At 42.7% G+C, this 23332-nt stretch overlaps 1 protein-coding gene across 3 annotated transcripts in view; it reads right to left on the reverse strand.

Annotated features, from left to right (window-relative positions):
- MYO16 (myosin XVI) overlaps positions 1–23332 on the reverse strand; it is a 3167675-nt gene that overhangs the window by 2207269 nt on the left and 937074 nt on the right. For all 3 annotated transcript variants that reach the window (XM_069636567.1, XM_069636564.1, XM_069636566.1), the window contains exon 8: positions 20210–20285. In XM_069636567.1, the coding sequence (XP_069492668.1) occupies positions 20210–20285 (76 nt within the window). The remainder of the gene's footprint in view (positions 1–20209; positions 20286–23332) is intronic.

Genomic DNA, 23332 nt, shown 5'->3' on the forward strand with positions numbered 1-23332 from the left:
AAGACCAATAGTGAATAGAAAGGCAATGTCACTAATTTCCTTGCCAAAAGTAAAATCAGATTCTTCACGTGTATCAAGAACAGGAAGGATAATCCGCAAACCAGACCACATGAAGGACTTTGTCTAAAAATACGGAGTATGCAGAACGAAGAAGAGATCTTATCAAATTATTGTTCAAATAACAGCAAGAAATTAAGGAGGGGAGATGTGTAATGTAATACACTCTTCGTCTTTTCATCACGAGGCGTTGCGCGGGCTCACCTCGTGATGGAAGGACGAATGGAATGCGATGACACGCGACAAGAACGAGCGTTTCAAATGCAGCCGTTCAGTTGCTGCCCATGGTCGGTGGGGCCTGTCCACATATACTTTAGTTCTAGTAGATAAATAAATATTCTGTTTACCTCATACATTTCCTGGTCTTTCCTCCGGTACTTCAGTTTGGACCCCGACATACATCAGTAGGGAGGAACTTCATGGAGGTGTGGTTGATATCTCGGCAGGCTTGGACTGGCCGCATCGGCCCATCGGCCACTGGCCGATGACCTTTGAGGACCTGGGGGGCCAGTTTTTTCATGAGGCCACCCCAGGGCCGTTTTTTTTGCCAGTAAAATGTTTAAGTAAACAATACATATCATATGCATATCTATGCTGCAGCGCGACTCACAGTGTCTGCTGCGGCGGACCGTGTGGCCCAAGCTGGGCCTTTTTTTTTCTTGTTAATTAAATTGTACAGTTGATGTGATGTCTCACTGTAATTTTGAAGATGTCATGACAGTGTGTGTGTGCTGCCCGTGGCGGCTCTGGGGCTGAGCCTGGGCGCAGCCCGAGCAGCTCGCCTGAGGTTCGGGGCCAGGCGTCGGCCCGGAAAGGAAACTGACACACTGTCTCGGGGGGGGGGGATAAGGGGGGCTGGCGCTGGAGCCTGGATGAGCTGCCTCGGGCTGCTGACCTGAGGAGGAAGGAGCATAATTATTCATCAAAGCAAGGTAACAACAACACGCACGTGTCGTTGTTACCTTGCTTTGATGATTTGCAATTGCAAATTGCAGATGCGTGCATAAATCAGCATGATGCATTATAGGGCCGGGCGGCGGTGGCGCAGCGGGCCGCCATGGCCCCCGGTGGCCGTGGCCCACGGTGGCCGTGAGTGCATGCGTGCTCCTGTGATATTCTGATTGAAGTAAGTCAAGTGTTAATACGCACACCGCTGGGCCTGGCGGTACTAGTGCTGCTATCTATAGTCTGCAGAGCTGGCTGGGGGAGGCTGCTCGCCTGTAGGGCTGGGCTGGGGGCGCCGGGGCGGGGCTGAACTTAGTAAGTTCACAAGTTCCTTTCAACTTTGCAGTAACTAACAACAACGAATAATTGTTGCCCTGCAAAGTTGAAAGAAACTTGTGCCTGGGGCAGTGGGGGCTGACACAGACTCCGTGCCGCTACAATGAAATTGGTGGACACCGGATAGACAGGACTCTCTCTGAGGGTGAGGATAAAAGAGGGCCTCCCCTCCTCACCCTGGGTATTATTTTTTGGCCACCTGTCTCCCCACCCGACCCCACCACAACGAGGCAGCAGCAGGCAGCCAGACTGATGTGAGAGTGACGACGAAGACAGGAGGAAACACGCACCGCAGCACTAAGCCACAGGCAGGGCAGCAGCAGGCAGCAGCAGCAGCGTGCCCGGGCCCCGGGGCCTGGCCGGCACGAAGACAGTGACAGTCCATGACCGAAGTGAGTGAGCAGACCAGCCCTGCAGTCTGCAGCAACAAGCAGAGTCACTGAGGCAGCCTGAGCCAGGCTGCAACCTGCAGGCAGCAACTTGTTGACCGGCGCTGCAGCTACACACTTCACTACTCGACGACGGGTGTGACAAAAATCAGGTAAGATTGATCATCCATTCCACAGGGGGTCCAGGCCCAGGGGAAAACATGATTGTCGAATAATCGCATTAACATCAGCGAGTGCGTGTTGCACCTTTAAGCTTATGTAGTGTTGTACGAGTGATAAATGCAGAACTAATCAAATCTCAAGTTATTGTTTCTTATATAAAAAAGCACAGAGCACCACTTTTCTAAATTGCATATTTATCTTCACCCAAGAGGGTTGTTGTGTCTCCTTCTGCCTGGACACGAGCAATCTATTTCCGCAGAAAGCAGAATTCATTCCAGCAGGAATTATTGAAATTCAGGCAGGCGAGAGATTAATTTCTAGCAATGTCAATAATGAATGTGCTCTTGAGCCTGGCTGGGCTGGGCATCATTATTCAAATTCACACTTGGTATTTTCTTTATTTTTGAAAGGGGGGGCAGTGTCACTGTCACAGACTAATTGTGCCCGTCTGCCTTTTACAATTACATTCCTTCAAAACCATTTGGTTATGTGACTGCATGCATGGCATCTTATGCCGGTGTAAAATAAACAACGAATCCCATGTAATCCGTCAGCTTTTTGCATCTACTAAGAGCCGGGAGGATTCGGAATACATTATCAATGCTTTCCATCTGCATAATACATGACAGGCGCGGCATTCATATGTTTTGCAAAACAAAACTGTAAACAGGCGTAACAACGATTGTTGCGCTTGTTTTTGCGCTTATCATTCTCACGCTACGTTTGGAAACGATGGACATTGCGAGGAGGGGGGCATTTTGGCAGGAGGGGTGAGCGTGTGTAGTTGCTCTCCTCGACAAACGTACTATTTTTTACTTAGGCTTTATGTATCTTCAGAGATTGTAAGAAGTCCTCAGTGAGGTGAACATAATTCATCCAGTTGTGGTGATGATGCCATTGCATGCTGCCTGGTACCGGCAGTCCTTCATTCATAGCCGAACAACACATCTACTGTAATAACCAGAATGTTAGAAAGCACTCCATAGTCCTTAGACCAGGCGGCCGCTTAAGAGCACAGTACTCGCAGCTTGCAAATTGCGATTATCGACTTCCGAAGCGCTGCGCCAAATACTGAGTCCAGTAAATCATTGGAAATGCATATTTCTAGAAAGCAAAAGAAACCCATGTCTTTACATTCAATTGCAATTTCTCTCGCTTGCAATTACACTTTGCCCTGTATTTTTCAAAAACAAAGGTGAATTCATTCGCACAGGTCTTTGGCTTGAAGCCGGAGTGTTCACTGTAGGTTTCTTCTCAGCTTTGTAGGTTTACTTTGGAGCGGAAGTCTGTGCGCACCCGTAGCTGAACTTTGTGCATCTCCTGAGGCCTGATTACTTTCAAACAGGAGATGTAATGTTTGCCACTCAAGTTTACTGCATGCGAGTCTTGGGGGACTGGAGGGAGTAGTTTAACATTACAAAGGGGGCTAAGGACTTGAACCTGTAACAAGCCGTGTGTGCTCTTGTTCTGTAAATGACTGGCCAGTATGGCCATGCACTCTCTCTAGCCTCGACAAAAAATCGCATCTTGCTTTCAAACGTGTTCCTGTTGTGTCGCAAGCGCTGCATCTGTGGCTCCCTCAGCAAGTTACGACTCCATTGCAGGATCAGGATGATCGCTTATTTATTATGGCTACTTTACATTTTTTGGTGAAATGTTTTGTAATTTGTCTTTCTTGTTCTGCGTTTGTTTTTGCCATATGATATCGTCACCTGTAGTCACAGACCCGCCTGCCCCTTCAGAATAGCCTGTACTTGAACCAAATATCACTAAAAATGTCATTTTGGATTTTAGAAAGCATGAGTTGTGCTGCTGGTGGCGGGCAAAAGGGGGCTTTAGAGAGCAGTGTGTTCTGTTCGTGTTGTTGAGGGCAGCCATCCACCTTTATCAATTCACTATGCTACATGCACACACATCTTAGAGGAGAAGTGTTTCCTATCTGTGCATGAATGACTGTGCACTGAAACGGATGAGCTTGGGTGCAGCATGTTAATGCCTCACCTTCTTTCACGAGGCCACTGAGTTTCTTGCACAAGGTGTGGCCAGACTTGATTTTACAACTTGCTCTTTTAAATGTCTTTGTGTGGAATTCATGTTGCCTGGGCCTATGCAAGGTATGATGTTTTTCTTTGTGCTGGTATAATGGGGCACCCTTCTGTTCCGTCTGTATAGAGGGCCAACATTTTACAGAATCGTGCAATGGTAGAAGTGCTTGCACATGGACAAAAAATGACCCATGTGCAAAAAACATATTCTTACAATGCATCTTTGCACCAGGGCAAATTCTGCACCAGTGCTGGGACTATGGCAAACAGTGCCTTGGTGCAGAAATGCATTGGAAGGATATGTTTCTGGCACTGGGGGGCAATTGTGCCCATTTATTTATTTATTAGCCATACTTCTTATTTCACTCGCACTGGTGCGATCATTCTCTAATATCACAGGGCCTGGTTTACAAAGCGTGTTTCAGTTGGATTGTTGTGCCATTGTACAAGGCTGTTGTAAATGATCAGTCCCATGTTCTTGTAACACGAAGACTGGCGCTTAGAAACCTGTGGCTATTAAGCGCGTTATAAATAACCAATCATATAATTTACCGTAATAATGCAATAGACACCGGCTACAGGATTTAGAGAGGCCTCTGCCATGCAGTGTATACTAGCCCGCAGTGACTGACGCAGTGGTAGTTTCATCGTCACCCTTATTTATCATTGGCAATTCTATACCATCAGCAGGAGGAATGCCAGATTGTAATACATAAATGCAAGCATAAATGCAAGCACCGAGTTCATCACTCAGCAGAGCATTGCTCCATCACCTGCTGTTTTCCTTCTTTAGTGAGAACCCTAGTTTTTACAGTATATGAAGTACCGTAATTCAGACAAAAGCCATGAACTTCATGTGTAAGAAGGACAGTGGGAGGGTCAAGCGTGGGTAAATCTCACACCACTGCCAGCCATTAAGAAAAGCAGCAAACCCTTGTTTTTTATAAAGCCTGCAATTCAGTTCTCATTCTGGCATTTGACTCCATGTCCCAACACAGTAGTCCGACCATTATTAAGCATTGAGCATTCCGCTCACTTTGAAATATTTATTGGATAAACATGCCCTTTGCTGCGTTCACAGCTCACCCCATCACAATTTCCCAGATAATAGCCATTAAGAACTGCTATTAGACAGAAGGCTTCTGCTGTTCTGCAAGAGAGAGGGAACAATTCAGCGAAAAGACTGGCAGTGGCATATTAATATTTAACTGAAAATAGCTTAGAAATTGCATGTCTGCATAGAGTAAACCACACTGTTAAAAGCGGGGTTTCAACTTTCATCTAAGCAGCGGGGGAAAAGCTCTATTGCGGCACAGACAATGACAGTCTGGAAATTCTTTAGCAATTTGCATCCCCCAAATGAAACAAGGAATACATCAACACATCACAAATCATGCTCTACTATTTTTTAGCTCAATTTGACAATTTGTATACAGCCTTTATGGACCTGGACTCCTATGGACTCCTTTATTTGTGACAGACTATCTATGGTTTAGCCCCTAGCTATTGGGGGATGCTTCTTGGGCGCCCATCTTATCTTTGTTACAAGCCATGCACTGTATTTATATGATATATACTGTGTTTATTGGGTTTTCGTCATCTTTACCTTGTTTCTTTTTGCAGGCAGGTCGCTGTTCAAGTATCCATTCTAGTCAGGCCTTAGCGCGTACATACCGGCAAGAGCCAGCCAGGCGAGCCCATCCCTGTGGGTAAGTAACCACTAGTGACTGTATATCTTCAATGCAGTGCAATGTAAGGTGGTCCTGTATAGCATGACTCAAACCACTTTGGCAGCCTTTATTATGCAAACCTGTTTTCTACCCCCAGAAGCACGGCCATCCTAGGCTCCAGTCCAGCCTATAAGCAGCACAGTGACCAGGCAGAACCCCTATCCTATTCCTCCTCTTTCAATCTGGCCAAGTTTTGTTATTGTGAATTTGCATTGCACCCAGACCTAATGTGTGCTACGGCAAAAGGAAAACCTGGATTTTACCTCTCTTAAACAAAACACTGGGGTGGAGGATAGGATGATTACACAAACATGTTCATTTGTGTGCATGCAGCAGGAATTCACTTGCTATATGTATGTTGTTGCGTGCACCCTTGGTGTTTTTCATAAATTAATTACAATGCAGCTTTCCTTTTTGGCTACTATTTATTTCTGAGACGTCATACCATAATACAACGTCCAGGACACTGCTGGCCAGGAGAAATAACATGCATGAATCCGGTTCATTGACCATGCCATGGGACTGTATTACTGTTAGACTCAGCATTTTATAGACCCAGCTGGATATTGTTCTCTTGTTTGGGAGGGAGGTTATGGTGAGGCTGGAGAACAGTCAAATCTGAAAATACTGACAAGCACTTGTTTCCTCTTAATGAAATGATATTTTGGATGCTGGCAGCCAGGTTACTTAGACCTACTGTGATAAAGGTAGGAATACGATGCACAATTAAGCTAATTTTATTTTTTAGGAGAGAAATGGATTAAAAAAAAAAGAAAGGGAGGAGCAGAAAAACTAAGAGAAAAGAAGAAAAGGCGAATTGAAGAGGAAATCTGGCAAAACAAAAAAATTGAAGATCTGTTTACAGGTCAGACCATCAAAATGTCAAGTGGTGTTGCTGGGAGAAAAGTGGATGAGAGTGACCAGCCATCTTCTTCAGGTACAAGTGTTAAACCTGGTTCTTCACTGGACCCATCAACAAGAGATCAAGATGTGAGAAGACTAGAATCCAGAGTCTCTGCAGTTATTGGAGACATCTCAACAGAGGCAGATGCTGCAGCAACTACAATGTCAGCAATCATTGAATGTGTCCCCCAAGAGGAAGTGTCGGAATCAAGTCTGCCAGAAATAATTGAGGCTGTCCATCTCGAGGAAGAGGCAGTCGGTGGTGGTACCAGTCTGCAGCAAACAAATGAAGATTCCCCCAAGGAAGAAGTGTTGGAATCAAGTCTTCCAGAAATAATTGAGGCTGTCCATCTCGAGGAAGATGCAGCCGGTGGTGGCAACAGTCTGCCACAAACTAGTGAAGATTCCCCCAAGGAAGAAGTGTCGGAAACAAGTCTGCCAGAAATAATTGAGGCTGTCCGTCTCGAGGAAGTGCCAGCCGGTGGTGGTACCAGTCTGCCACAAACAATTGAAGATTCCCCCAAGGAAGAAGTGTTGGAATCAAGTCTTCCAGAAATAATTGAGGCTGTCCATCTCGAGGAAGAGGCAGCTAGTGGTGGCACCAGTCTGCCACAAACTCGTGAAGATTCCCCCAAGGAAGAAGTGTCGGAAACAAGTCTGCCAGAAATAATTGAGGCTGTCCATCTCGAGGAAGAGGCAGTCGGTGGTGGTACCAGTCTGCCACAAACAATTGAAGATTCCCCCAAGGAAGAAGTGTTGGAATCAAGTCTTCCAGAAATAATTGAGGCTGTCCATCTCGAGGAAGAGGCAGCCGGTGGTGGCAACAGTCTGCCACAAACTAGTGAAGATTCCCCCAAGGAAGAAGTGTCAGAAACAAGTCTGCCAGAAATAATTGAGGCTGTCCGTCTCGAGGAAGTGCCAGCCGGTGGTGGTACCAGTCTGCCACGAACAATTGAAGATTCCCCCAAGGAGGAAGTGTCAGAATCAAGTCTGCCAGAAATAATTGGAGACAAGATCATCTCCCCAGAGGAAGTGGCAGGTACTAGTCATTCGGAAGAATCTTTATCTGCTTTACAACATACTGAAGACTCAGGGAACGGGGGTGTGAAGCACAGAGCACGGAAAGATGATCTACAGGTGGCAGACTACTTGTTTCAACGTCCAAAACCAGATCAACTTTCCTATTTCTTTCAGCACCATCCAATTCAACCTCCCAAACATAGACACATCAAAGCCAGCTTAGCCTTTTGGAGGAAAGATGGGGGAAAACGGTATTGGTTAAGTTAGTCTGAAATACAAAAGGCCCTTTTTTGCACAGTTTGTTTAGCTTTTACTAAACGTGGAGAGAGGGGTCTTTTCATCAACGGGATGAAAAACTGGAGGCGTATTTACCAGCGCATTGCAGAACATGAGGCAGGCCAAGGTCACCGGAGGTGCACAGATTCATATATGTTGAACCTTTCAGGGGTCGACATAGGCGGTTTACTCTTTCACCGACAGAAATTAGCTCGAAGTGAGCAAATCAGAAAAAGGAGAGACATATTGGAGCGCGCTATTGATGTTGTAAAAGTCATTGGGAAAAGGGGTCTCAGTTTTCGTGGGAAATCAGAGTCCATGTCCGAGCTGGATAATGAAGAGCTGGATCATGGCAACTTCCTTGAAATCCTTCTGCTCCTAAGTAAATATGACAGACCTCTAAAGGAACATATTGAGGTCATTCAAACCAAATCCAAAAAGAAAACTGGGCAAGGCCGGGGTGCTTCTGTGACCTTCATGTCAAAGACTACAGTTGGGTATGTGATTGAAGCCATTTCCAAACTGATCAAAATGGTAATCTGTCAAGAAATAAAGGAAGCAGAGATATTTTCCATTCAGATAGACTCAACTCAAGATGTGAGTGTTACTGATCAGTGCTCTATAATTATTAGATATGTTACTGACACTGTACATGAACGCCTACTAGCAGTAACCAACTGCACTTTGTCTACTGGAAAGGGGCTGTTTGAGTTGGTGCAGAGTGTTATTAAAGATAATGGTCTGGACCTACGCAAGTGCATTGGGAATTCAACCGATGGTGCATCCAATATGCAGGGGCAGTACAATGGTCTCACATCCTGGCTCAGTAAGGAATCCCCTGGTCAAATACATGTCTGGTGCTATGCAAATGTATTAAATCTTGTACTTGTAGAGGGGACACAAGTATCAAATGAATCCATGGCTTTGTTTGGCCTGTTAAACTCCTGTGCCGTTTTTTTCAGGGAGTCCTACAAAAGGATGGATGTGTGGCGTGAGCTGTCTGTGGAAGGCCGCACAATCCAAATAATAGGAGAAACAAGGTGGTGGGCAAAGGATGCAGCACTACGGAAAGTTCTTGGCTCCTTTAATAATCCAAACAAAGCAATGTTCATTGATGTGGTTGTTGCACTCAATAATATTGGCTCAAATACAGATAAATTCAATGCAAACGTCCGTTACCAAGCTTTAAACTTTTCTGAATCTCTGTGCAAATTCCAAACAGTGCTCACAGCTCAGTTATATCTCAGAGTATTTAATTCGACATCTCCATTATCTAAGTACCTCCAGACAAGTGGAATGGACATCCTACAGGCACAAAGAATGGTCTTGGACACTACAAAAGCGCGTACTGCACAGTCAAGACATTTTGATTCTGTGTATTCTGCAGCTGAGAAATTTGCAGAATGGGCCAACATGGGCTTGGAAGAGAGAGGCTATGATAAAAGAGTAGAAACTGCACTTCCAGAGGGGAGAGTGGCCCACAAAAAGAGGATGCCTGGAATGAATGCAAGGGATGAGCCAATCACCTTGGCTAAAGACCGGTTTAGAGTTACTGTACATAATGCCATTATGGACAACATTCTTCAAAGCCTAACTAGTCATTTTAAACCCCACTCATCTCTTGCCGCAGATATAGCATGCCTGGATCCCAAAAATTTCAATGAAAGTCTACCCGACAATGCTCTTATAAATATGTGCTCCTTGCTTGAAAGACTGGATGACTCCATAACGCTACAGGGGTTAAGGGAAGAACTCTCAGACTTTGCAAGCAAGTGGACTAAACTGAGGAGGACACTACCAGAAGAGTATGCCTTTGAAGCCCTACACAGTGAAGATCTAGCACTACAAGATTTTGGAGAGCTACCTTTAGTACAGAAATGCAATACATGCCGTAACTGTGCAATATGTTGCTATGCAATTCTAAAAAGGTATGAACTTTTTAGTAGTGCTTACCGGCAATTGTATTTGGCATACAAGTTCATCTTGACCTTATCTTGCACACAGGTAGCATGTGAAAGAAGTTTTTCAAAATTGAAGAATATTAAAACCCGCCTAAGAAACCACCTCTGCCAGGACAACCTCGAAGCCTTTATGCTCATGTCAGTGGAACGTAATGTGCTTGTCCAATTGCAAAATCCGGACATAATCGACCTGGTTGCACATAAAAGTGCATTGTTGCAGGAACTCTTGATTGAGTGATTTCCAGAATTTTCATGAAGCTGGAAGCAGGATTTCCAGGAGCTGTGGACCCTGTCACAGAACTGTATGCAACGTTATGTTATTTTATGAGTTGTGTTGTTATTGTGTCATCATTTGGCTGTACTGCTTATTAAATGCAACTCTATTTTAATTACTGGTGTCAACGAGTAGACATGCTTTGAGTCTGGTTCTGCAAAATAAGTATTTTACTAAGTGATGATGTTTTTATTTTTTAAAAAGAACAAAAGGAATGTTATAAAATAATAATAATAATAATTTAGCATTTATATAGCGCTACGAACCCTCAGGTATCTGAGCACCGCTTATTAATACCCACGGTGTGTGGTGCTCATTTATCGACCTCGGAAGGATGAAAGGCTGAGTTTGATCCTGCCGGGATTTCAACCTGCATCAGCAGGCTCTGCACAAATGTCAAAGCAAGTGCTCTAATTCTAATTTTTTTTTTTTATAGTGCTTTACTCGCTGTGCTATCGGACCGGTTATCACTTTCCCAGGCGTTTTACATAAAACATAACATGCAACAGACACATGAACCCTCCATAAGTAGCATTTTCTGTTAAGTTGTGAATTGACGCGATTCACGGATGATGGTTTGAGGGCCACTTTTTTGAGGTGAGGGGTGGGCCACTTTTCTGTGGCGAGGGGTGGGCCACTTTCTTTTGTGTGTCCGGGCCTATTTCTAGTCCCAGTCCGACCCTGTATCTCGGCCAGAGGGGGGGATTGAAGAAAGGCAAATGAATGTGGCCCTTTTTGCGCCTGTCCCTCCATCATCTCGACATTACAGGAATTAAAGGTCTACATTGTTCCTGGCCCCCTCCTCCCCATTACCACTGTATTGCAAATGTGAGAAAAGCTATTCACTCAGACAACCATACAGATCCTACCATGATGACGTCACAGAGGAGATAAACTTGCAGACAATGGAACAATTGGACTTACTGTGATTGTGCGGGGAGCAATGATGTCACGGCTATGACCAAGATCTAGATGTGTTAGACACAACTCATATACTCATTCAGCGGGAAAGAAACACAAACAATAGGCAACATTGCACATAGACACAAAGAACATGTTTTGACCCACTAAGATAGAGGACATATACTCTTTTGCTATGCTGGAACGCAAGAAGCACGAGAATAAACATGATGCTTACAAAATGCAGAATGCAGTTACCATAAGTAGCCATGAAAATCAAGATGGAAGATGCAGCCACATTGAAGTACATGGAATGCACTGAGAAGGCTTGAGGACGCAGGGAGAGGCCTGACTCTCTGATCTAGCAGAAAATCATAGACCAGACAGCTCGTGCAGCAGGTACAAATATTTCTGCCAAGGCTATGAAGGGAGGGAGAGTTTCACATCAGCAGTACAGAAAACTGTAGATGTAAGAAACTGTATTATTAGATTAATAAAGAATCAATGTTGCTGAAAGGACAGAGACATGCCAATTCAGACTGAACATGACTGAAAGGTAGCTCGAACAAGTCTCAGAGGAAAGGGAAGGAAGGTATGATACCTGCATGTATTAAGGCTAAATCTCCTCGTAAATGTTGAGCAGGAAAATCAAGCCTGTTTTCTCTACACCCATGACACAAGACTAAATGACAAAGTCTATTCATTGAAGCCAGGCAGAGACCTTCATTCCCATCCATTTTAGGACGGATTATACAAAATAATGCTAGGATGAAAGCTTGATGTCCTGACTCAAGGCCTAGACAATGAGAGATGGTAACCTTATTGGTAAAGACAGCACCTGCAGGACTATTCTCATCACCTTGTGTTGCTCATGGGCTGGTAACCTTCCAAGGCACTAAGTCACCAAGGCTGAGAAGGCCCTCATCTACCAATCCCTACTTGCCTCTATTATTTGTTACATTTAGGAGGTGGTCACAAATGGAGCCACCAGATAATATTTAACCAATCAGAAAACAAACCCTCTATGGACACTCTATGTAGGTTCCACCTCTAACCAACACCCTTAGGATTTGTGGAAAAACTTGTCATTTCTGATGACATAACCCTTTAAAACTGTTGACAAGCCTGTAAACAGTCGAGAGCATTGGAAATCCTGAGTTATCCATTACTGGCCCTATTTCACAATATCCTATTAATAAAGCAGTGGGGTTGTCACATTTCTGGGCTTTTCCATTATTTGTGCTTTCCCCCGAACTTGTGTTTTTACATTGTGGGATTTCCCACCGCTCCACTACAGAGTGCATCTGTCTCATTGTCAGCGTTTTTATTAGAAAAGTTCAATTGAAAATGATTTTAGAATCAGGTCCTCCATGAAACCAATTCTGATTTGGCATTTGTCTCCACGTCACCTTCCACTAAACGTGGCAGCAATTGCCTGAGTTAAGGACGTCTTAGAGCCACCATGATTCCGACAGCAGAAAAGATGTCCAGTCAAACTACATCATCGCAAAGACAAAAAAAAATCTTACACTGGCAAAGCAGTTTTAACATGTTGTCAGCACCATTTTCATATACTCCAAATTCGGTGTTTAGCGAAATTGCAGTCAAAAACTAGGAATGTTCCTGAAGTACTGGACAGGACCAATGTCACAATGTCAAGTACATCTGAGCCGATATTGTAGTATCGTATTTCTACGTTTGTTTTACACATTCATCATTCATAAATGTGTTGGACCCAAATGAAAATATCTCAGTCATAACACATTGATGCATGGTGCACTTTCTATGGTATTGTATTTTTGGTACATGTAAATCGATAAAAGCAGATACAGACGGGTGGTCAATGTATTGACATGAGTTTCGGTGATGAGCTATGCCATCAGAATTGTGTACGCTGTCTTCTTCCTCTTCATCCACTTCACAGATGTGGGCAAAGATGACGTGCCAAGAGACATGAACACGTATTCAACATTTGGCTTTCCATTCCATGGTCTAGGGAGGATAGCTCAGGGATAATGTGCTCATCTTGGAAGCAAGACTACATGGAGCAACATAGGTTCGATCCCCAGGTCCGCACTACTGCACTTAGAAACCTCTGGGTATTAAGGACATTATAAATAACCTATCATATCATTATCAATTCATGCTTGAGCACAGAACTGGATCTATGCAAACACTATGCAACCCATTCAATTAAAGGCATATAGGCCAGTTTTATAATTGATTTCCTTTCAGTGAACTCTCACAATTGAGCAATATGTACCAAAAGCCATTACCTGATTGCACAATGCCAGAGAAGTACATTCAGTTTGCAGCCTCGATTATCATTTGCAAATTGCTGCAAGGTGCAGTTCGAAGGTGCATATTCTCAGCAATCACTTGCAAAAGACCACTGAGCCAATGGAGACATTCTGACCAATTAATTCTGGTGAAGAGGGTTTTAAGATGTGATTCTTGGTTTCCGAGGGACAACAGTCCACTCTTCAGCAAGGCCTTTATAGCTGTGTAGGCACTCACAAAATTGTATGTTATAAGATGACAAATGTTTTGGGTCTCATCCTGGTACAAACACAGTCCAGCAGGTCCAATGCTATCCGTACCCACCAGTTAGATTTTCCAGCCCTGCAGTAAAACCTTAGAAGATTAGGAATGAAGGAAATCAACCTTCTACACCCTGCTAAGTGATCCCATTATTTCCTCACACCTTAGAATGTGGCAGATATTCCACGTTATGGATCTCTGAAATACCTGCCCTATTGGAAGTGCCAGGATCCTATGGAATGGATAAAATAACAGTGGAGTAATCTGTGAATGGAGGCCTGGCACCTCTGGGTCAATTTATGAAGGAGTCAGCCAGTGACCCCTCCTCAGTCTTTCATTATCTACCATACATTGGACCCCATTTGAGCTCTGCAGTGTTTTCTGTACACTGGTGTAATTGTGCACAGTTCCTGAATTCACAGCTATGCCAAGTAGCAAATTATTTTGTCTGCACCATTTATTTAGTGGATGAAATATCTCATTGATTGTGTTTGCAGCGACAAATCATTGCACACATATTTCAACAGTAGAGTTGTAGTATTGTGCATTTATGTTTTACATTCTCAGATATAGGACTAAGTCCTTCAAATAAGATTTTCCACTGGTGCAAGAAACCAAACGAGGTTTCATGGGTGTGACAAAATAACTTAATCTCTGGAGGAGTAGACGAATTAGAAGTGTGTGAAATACCTCAGCTGTCACAACACTACACAGAAGAGAATGATCCCCACCTTAAAGAATGAAACAGGCACAGTCAACAGATGTCCCTCTTGTGCCTTTTGTGGTAATTTTGGTCAAGGGAAGGATATCCTCTTCAGAGAGGTGTGACTGTGATGACAGTAGAAACCCAAACCGCATCAGTACAAGACTGCACAACAAAGGAATGTCTAATCAAGGTTCTATACAAATAGACACATTAACAAAATCTACCAATATGTAAATAACTGTCTATTAAAACAAATAGAAAAGAAATACCCCTGCAGAAAGAACACAGAAAGTGGTGAACATGGATATGAAAGCATTCTGGTTATTTTACAACAATGTCACTTTTAAAACAATATTTTGTTGAGAAAAAGGTTAAACGGGCGCCTTATATGTCTCCATCATCCTAAAGGTTCACCAACGTGTCTCACAAAAGTACCTTAGTCTCCCCATAGTCTTAGGGGAGCATTATGGTTTGGGTGGTAAATCCAGCTGGATGCCACCAAAATAGAATTAGCATTCCCACTGTCTGATATCTCAATATTTCTGGGATACTACAGGTGGCGGGAATGCCAGTAATTCCAGTAATTCCTCATTCCATGCAGTCCCATAGGACTCCATTGGGGCAATTAACTGAATAACTGGCATCCATATTACCTGCCTAGAAACACAGGGACACAGACTACCCCACCTGTCTACCACTTGTCGGTAGTAGTTACAACACACATTTGACAAATCACAGCATAAAAGAGGACCCAATTTGCATGTACACATTAACACATTTTATTTTTCTTGTGATTTTAAAACTGGCCTGACATGGCCATTGGCATAACCTTTTTCATGCCCATAGTTGCTGGGAATATACACTACTTAAGGCATATTAAAAAAACTCATACAATGACTATTTGCATTTAGTTTTTGTACAGTGTGGGTTAGTACAAATAGTGACTTAGAATGTGGTTATGGTAACCAAACCTCTGTCTAGTCAACACTAAATGGTGTTTCTGGCATGTAGTGGGTTGATGGTTTTCTAGTGCCGTCTTCAGGACTGTTGAAGTGGACTGAGTAGTGTCACTGATGTACCCCAAGGATGGAACATCTAAAGGAAAAAAAGAACTTGGGTGTCTCTCTACAGGGACAGTGGTGCCTGAAGTGTGTGCTGTAAACAGGCCTACCTGAGCCATTGCTTTCCAGTGTCACAGGTGTGGAGAAGATCTATCGGGTTCTTCGCCTAAGGGGCCCTCTGTGCGCCCTTGAATCAAGGGACCCTCTATGGTTAGGATCTTGTCTTCAGCTAGTTAGCTGTAGGAAAAGATAATAATTATCTAGTTGTGGTGTCAATGACTTCTATTAACATCCATTAGTCTTGTTTGTTCGTCAAACGCCAATTTTGGCGGTGATGGTGATGGTCAAATTGTGCTGTTAAATGTTATGTAACCTTCTTGTGTGTGCAACAAACAGCCTTTTATCGTGAAAATGCCATTTCTGGCAGTAATGGTGAAAAATACTGTGGATCAGTGACTCAGATCTATTAAAACAAAGTACTGGTGCGGTGCTTCACCTAAAGATAAAAGGTCAAAGGGGATTGGACAAAAGCAATCCTGCTTTAAGGAGTGCAATCTCTGTTCTTGTAACAAGTTGTCTTTGCCTTTTTTCATCCTACCCAAAGTACTCTCTACTGCAGTAAGTGGAGGGGACAGGAAGGAGAGAGAAACCTGTAGAAAAACAAGACAATGGAACCCTTTCCTAAGTCCCCTGGCGCCTTTTTGTATACTCGAAATAAGCACCTTTCCCATGCCTGTAGCTTCCAAGGCAATCTCTTGCTGAGAACTCCTGAGCTGATGGAGAAGTATTATCCATCCTCCCAGAAAATTAAAGGAGGCCTGGCATCCTGTTTTCTAACTTGCTGAAGCAGGGACAGGCAAGCTAGTCATGAATCCACATGGCCCTCACATAACTGACCTGGAACTCACAGAGCTGATGCTGTGCAATACCAAATTGATGTGGCTTAAATAATTATATGCCATACCAAAACTATGTTTCAATTATTTTTAGAGATTACACTGCTATCACATGGATAGGCTCACAATGATTATGTTTTGGATCAGAGGAGCAAACGTTGCATTCAGCCTCTGTTTGCAGTGACTTGCATGTCAGATCAGCTATCATGTAGAGCACATGTGATTTTCACCCAGTCGCAATGAAGGGCTGTTGCTGCAGATCAGGACACCGATGCAGCAGGGTACATGTGTTTACTATGCTTTTGGCATTGAACTTATGGAAAGGGGGTTATGATTTCAGAGCACCCTTTCTAAGACAGAATTTCGTGCATCATTTTATTTTATTTTTTTAAATTACAAAAATGGGGCTTTCACACCCTGACCAAATGGCAATTCCTCACAATCAGAGAGAACATTATCTTATGAGAAAAACACAATACACAGAGCCACCAACCCTAGAGAAATCAGCAACATTTTACAGACTAGCCTACCAACAACCTGCCACAGCATTGCTTTTGAAAGTAAATTGCATGCATGAGTCCTCTTGGAAGCTGTTGAAAGAATTCATACACTTGACCTCAGGTAGTGGCCTTCTGTTTATGTACTGTATGTATGTGATGTGTGTAATAAGGACTAAGCACTGTATAATCATGCAAAAATCCAATATTCCCCAAAAGGTAAATGATCTATATGTAACAACTATAATTCTGGGGAAGGAAGGACTTAAACCTCTGTCTGGAATCTGCATATGTGTTGGAGATTCCTTCCATTATTCATGCTTGCCATACCACATTCTCTCCAGTGCAGACTGCTGCAGCAGATCCAAGCAGCACCAAAGCATGATGATGACATCATCTACATCATCCTCTGAATTAGCAGCAGCTTGAACATATTAAATGTCTCCAAGAAGGGCTTGCTACAAACACTAATTTCCTTTAGGAGTGTATGCTCATGGAAGGAAGTGCAGGGCCATCTTCAGCATCACAAGGATGCCTTTCTATTTGTCTGAATGGCTTGTCATTCTGTTTCCAGAGATGGACCAGAGATGGACCTCACAATGCTACAAATGTTAATTGCGCGCTAGATATTCAATTGATATGTCAATTGATATTCAATTGGCAGTCTATTTGGTGTACCAACTGCTCGAGATTACTCTGGCAATAAAGCAGAAGCTTGTTATGTACGTTCAGCAGCTCAGTATTGTATTCTTGGTAGTCTTTGAATCCAAATTTGAGATAAAATAGGATGATGACCAGTTCTCTTGCATGTTAACAAATATTGCAGGTCTGAGTAAATAATGTAAGGAAATTATGTGAACGGTGGGAAGCTCCAGATAATTAGATTACAGGAATCCTGGTCTTTGGAGTTTTCTGTGATAGACAGTTATGTTTTGTTTAACAAACCTTCAGCTAAGAATGCTAGACATCAACCCTTAATGTTTTTTTTTTATTTTTTGTCCAAAATAAGTGATTTCTTTACAGAGATTAATACAAAATCTGCTCATTTGTATGCATATGAAGGACTACTGAACCAGCTCATTATTAATTTGAACAACTCAATAGGTAATCATAGGTATTGTAAGAGAAATGGTATCAGATCATATTGATGAACTAGTGCAAATGCATATGTTCTTACCTGTTACAGTAAATATTTGGGGGATTTTAATACAATGATTGGAGACTTAAGTCATGTAAGTGAAACATGTATACTTCCAGAAGTGGCAAAGGGTAACTCTGTGAATTCCTAAATGTCCTCATATGGGTTACTACATGCAAATGAGGGAACATGGTAAGAAACAAGAGAAGGACATGGTTTCTCATAATCAATGCGTTAGAGAAAGCCATGTGGTATTGTGAGGTGCACACTATGGCAACCTCTGCTTCATCTTCAAAAGGTTCTCGGCATCTTGCCTTTCTTATCAGGGATCACTGCTCACAGATCGTATGTTTCCATATGCATCCCCCATATGGATCGCTTATGTCGGCCCCAGATGAGGAATAGCTAACACTCCCAATGATCTCAATACAGGAGGGGCGGGGTGACTCCAACTGTTTGGCTATTTTTAAATGAATTTGTGTTATAGAAATAGACGGCTGTTTTGCTAAAAACCCTATTCACACCCTACTAGGTAGGTTGATTATTTCTCTCAAAAATATATTGCCGGCACAGGAAAATTATTGGTGTCTGAATGAAGGTCTGCTGCAGTTGGAGCTTGAGCTGTGGGCAGTATAGAACTGTGAGACCCCCACACCCGAGTATCAATGCATGTGTTACACTCTGTTTATCTTGGGTAGTGTGTGAGAAGAGAGAACGTGCAAAACAGTACTCTGGTTGAACGTGCATAAGTTGTGCATGGCCTGACAGCTGAAAAACAGTCACTTAGAGTACAGGTGTCCTTCAAACAGAGTATATTAACAGATCTGCAACAGAACAAACCTTGTGAATGGACTACAATAGCGTGTCACAAAGAGAATGCATGTGAACATTATAAAAACGCCAACATTCAACCATGTTAAAGCTTTAGCAGCTGACCACACAATTATTGAGAAAAGTAGTATTCCATGTAAAGAAATCCTGCTGCAGTGCTACCAGTATGGAAAGTTTGAGAAGAAAAGGACAACGCCCTTAGCTTGCAACAAATTAGCCATGGGTATAGAAGGGTGAGGGGGTTAGAATACACAGAATAGGTAATATATGCCTCAGGGTCTGCAGCAGCATGACTCATATGCAGTGAAAATCCACAAATCTTGTGGACTGCAACGGCTCAACCAAAGCACTTGTGAACCTAACAATCGAACATTATGGACTGCAACAGCGTGAACGGCATGGTATTTAGAGAAGAAACGAATGACATCACATCCTGCAAAAGCAGAGATATGTTAGGGAGACTAGGGTCAAGAATGGTGTATGACCCACACTGGTAAGACCCTCAGCATACTTTTTCGACCTTTTATTAAACATATCGGTAACTAGAAACTACAATAACCTGGTGCCAGCCTCTTCATCAATGTCTGTTTGGAGCTAGAAAAGCACAAGCAGAGGACAAGGTGCATAGCGTTTTATACTCTCCTTATGAAATAAGGGAATATTTCAGAATGTGTTAATTCAACCTTTTTGGATTATATCTTGAAGGCAAGGAGCCTACCTTAGTACGCGACAAGACAAGAGTAGATGGAAGGGAACGCCATTGATAAATTGACACGCCCTTTAGAGCGATAGCATTATTCGGAGGGTTCCCTTAGATTCTGAGGCAATTGCTACTACACTTGGCTCAAAAAAGGAAGGAAATCTATTCATAAAGAGTTTAGGGGATTGCATGTTTATAAGAGTGTCTTCCAGAAGTAATGTTGTTTTTAATGTACGGATTAAATCATTTTTTCACTTTTTTTAAGATAGATATTTGCAGTAGCAATGAGGTTGTCTAACCTCAGATAATCCGTCACACAGCATGTCAGCAGCATCCCCCTGAGGATCCACAAGAAGGGTGTATGAACAGGGTTTGATATGCCACAAACCTTGCCACATATGAGTGGAGAACTTTACAAAATCAGGGTTCCGACGATGCAGATAGAAGGTTTAGTAGAGGTGAGGTGTGCAAAGGGATTGTGGAAGCAGATCAAATAGCAAGTAAGTCACTGGAGGGAAAGGGCATCAGATTCCATGATAAAAGGCATATGTGTTTGTTTGACATCTTTAATCAATGATTTTCTTTACTGAACCAAGTCATGCTCAAAATGGCACAGCTTTTTGCAAATTATATTTTTGGATTTTTTCTCAGGAATCATCTCCCGAAAAACATGTGCAGGCCAACATATTTTGCCCATAAGGTCGCTTGAACAAGAACCCCGAGTGCAGTCTCTTTCTTTTTGTGACACACATATTCACTCAAAAGTACAACAGGAACCAAATATTTCAGCACATTACAAATTGCCTTTGAAAAATAATCACATTAAGTCTCAGTGACCCACCTGAAGGCTTTTCTTCATTACAGTTTAAAACATGAGGCTTAGCCCGATGAATCAACAGCATTTTCACAAGATGTGTCTGGAAAATAGTAAAATAAACATATTTAGAGATTGTAACACGTCATACCTATAACCAGTAAGATAATACACTGTACACATTGAAAGGTTACACGTGTTAGGACCGAAGTGATCAGCTAGAATACTCTATGCTTGCAGTATTGGCGCACTAGAGACACCATAGTGACTCTAATGCGCCCATATTGTGAGCACATAGTAATGAAGCTAAAACCCTTCAGTTCCAGCCTACATTCTTGTACATACCCAATTGTGCCTATTGGGTCACTACAGTGCTCCCCATACTGGAATACTCAAACTGTTTGATACCTCATTACTTTTTTCTTTTTGTGTTGTATTCCAGCCGAATTAGCGACTGTTCAGAAAATAAACAATGTGATGTAAAAACAGAAGTACAATTCATCATATTATAAAACACAGTTACATACACAAAGGCATCTACTATTGTTAAAACAAGACACTATACAATTGAAATACACGTAACATTTCCACCCTCTTCATTACAATTCATTATTCAAAATGTACCCTATGAATAACTTATATGTCTCAGTGCTTTACAATCGAGTTCACCTCACTTATTAAAGAGTGAGTAGGCCCCAAAGTGGATCACCCAGGTAATTATGTTTTTATGAAGCCCAGCGCATGTAGTCGTTTTAAAACATACATAGTGATGTGAACTTATAGACCAGCAATTAATCCCTCCCAAAGCATCTTAGAAGATGGACTATCTTCCCGGGCCACATAACAATCCAGTAGGCTAACTCTCGTATCCCATATACCTTCCAACTCAATCATAATGTGTTTTAGAGATTGGTTGCCTTCCTCTCCACAGTAGGAACAGGTATAACCAACTTTCAAACACATTGTATGACAAAACAAAATATTACCCGTATTAATCAGATTGAGGTGGAATCTTAAAAAGTCTTGTCTGAATCTTGAGTCAGGAAAGTATCTCAGGCACTTGGGAAGAAAACCTCTTGGTTTATCAAAATAACAATGAGATTTGGCCGAGACCAACTTACACATATTTTCAATAGTATTAACCCAATCCCATCTGCCCAACACTGACTTGACACCCACAGAATTGAAATCAAGATCTGCCTCAGACCACTCACACTGTCTCACAACTCTGGGGTCCAAATTCTATAAATTCAACAAGAATGACTCACCCCTCTCTCCAATGAGGTGTTAACATCCATATACCGGGAATATTTCTGCGGGGCAACTATCCGCCTGTAGTGTGAGATATGACGCCACTCCACGTGCATCTGTATGGAATATAAGTGCAACTCGTACATCAGGCTGACCATTGGCAAACTCTGAGGTAGTCCCAGCACCCTTTTCCATATAGCTCCCTCTATTTTGTTCTAATTGATTTTCCCGGATAATGGCCTTATATCAATGTCACAGAGTAAAGCAGGAAGCACCTTTGCTGTATAACATGTTATTAGAGGAGTGAGCGAGCATTTGTAATATACCAACAGCAATTTTGACATCTGGCAAGACAACTGAGGACTTTTCCATTCAACTCTAACCCATACTGTATCAGTGTAGGAAATCAATACTATTTTAAACCTAGGTATGTTACTTCTTTATCAACAGGGATGACCTGCTCTCCCAATTATCATGTAAAGTGCGGATGCACTTTCCCAGCCTTCGAAAGCAACAATCCTGGGTTGACTTGTAGATTGTTTATTCTTGCACAATCACCAAAAGCTCTCAGAAGGCGCTGTAAACCGACTGCAGTATAATCCATAAGGACTATATTGTCAGCGTAAGCTAACCACCTCACTGGACGAGAGTGAATCCTTGGGTCAATGCAATGACAAAAAATCATCCCGGTCTGCCAAACACAAGTTGAACAGAAGAGGGGCATTGATATCAACTTGTCTCACGTCCCTCTTAACTGGGATCAAGGAGGATAATTGGCCATGCACATATGATCTAACCTGCAGATTGGTGTTATCATGCAGACAGATCAAGATTGCAAGCAAAGACCTCAGCAACCACCAGGCATCCAGATTTGCCCAGAGACATTCCATATTAACTGTATCAAAGTCCTTAGAGAGGTCAATCCATGCACCATATAGGATACTGCCGCCCTTCGACCAAGAATTTTCACAGACCATATTCAAAATTAGGACATTTAATGATGTCGACAGGCCTCTCCTAAATCCTATTCGGAATTTGGGGAAGATATTATTATCACTGGCCCAATTCCCCAATTCTCTTAAGGTGACTTCTTTGAAAATCTTACTGGCCGCATCTGGGGACTATTATAGATGTCTTCCAGGAATACAGAATTTCTCTACTTTTCAGGATTCCCCTGAATATGATCAGAAAAACTCTAGACCAATAATCTACATCTCCCTTTAATATTTGGTTACTCAGGCCATTAGGTCCCACCGCCCTCGACGAGGAGGAGCCCAAAATAAGATCTGTTATTATTTCCTGCATGTGCTTTAACCTCCAACAGTGTTATCTCATTACTAACTTTAACCTAAATCAGTGGTGCCCACTCATATCCTCTCTTATAGGTTACACATGTTAACCATAAAGACATAGAGCATCATTACAACTGTGTCAGTAGGGAAACAATGGTGCCGGTAAGCCTACTGGTACCATTGTTTCTGGACCAGCACACTACAACTCTGCGGGCAGGTGCCGCCCCGCCCACCAGGGTCAGGCCTTCCGGGTGGGATGGCATCCGCTCACAGAGTTCTCACGGGAGCACCAGTGCTCCCATGTTCCCATTCCCACATAGTTCTATTGAACTCCATGGAAATGGGGACTAACAAACTTACCGGCGCCTGACTTCTCGGCAACCAGATTTGGAATAGCCCAGTGGCCCCGGGAAGTCAGGCGATGGTAATTGATTACGGATCCGGCGGCTACTTACCAGTTTTACCTGCACAGTTACCGCCAGACCCTTAATGAGGCCCATAGACATAGATGTATAGACATCAAGTTCCACTCCTATAAGATGAAGTTACTTACACATTTTCAAAAGGAATATTTTACTGATGTGTTTCTGTTTTCTCCATTTGCTGA

This window comes from Ambystoma mexicanum, chromosome 7p (assembly GCF_040938575.1).
Source record: "Ambystoma mexicanum isolate Mex_15411 chromosome 7p, UKY_AmexF1_1, whole genome shotgun sequence".
Lineage (NCBI taxonomy): Eukaryota > Metazoa > Chordata > Amphibia > Caudata > Ambystomatidae > Ambystoma > Ambystoma mexicanum.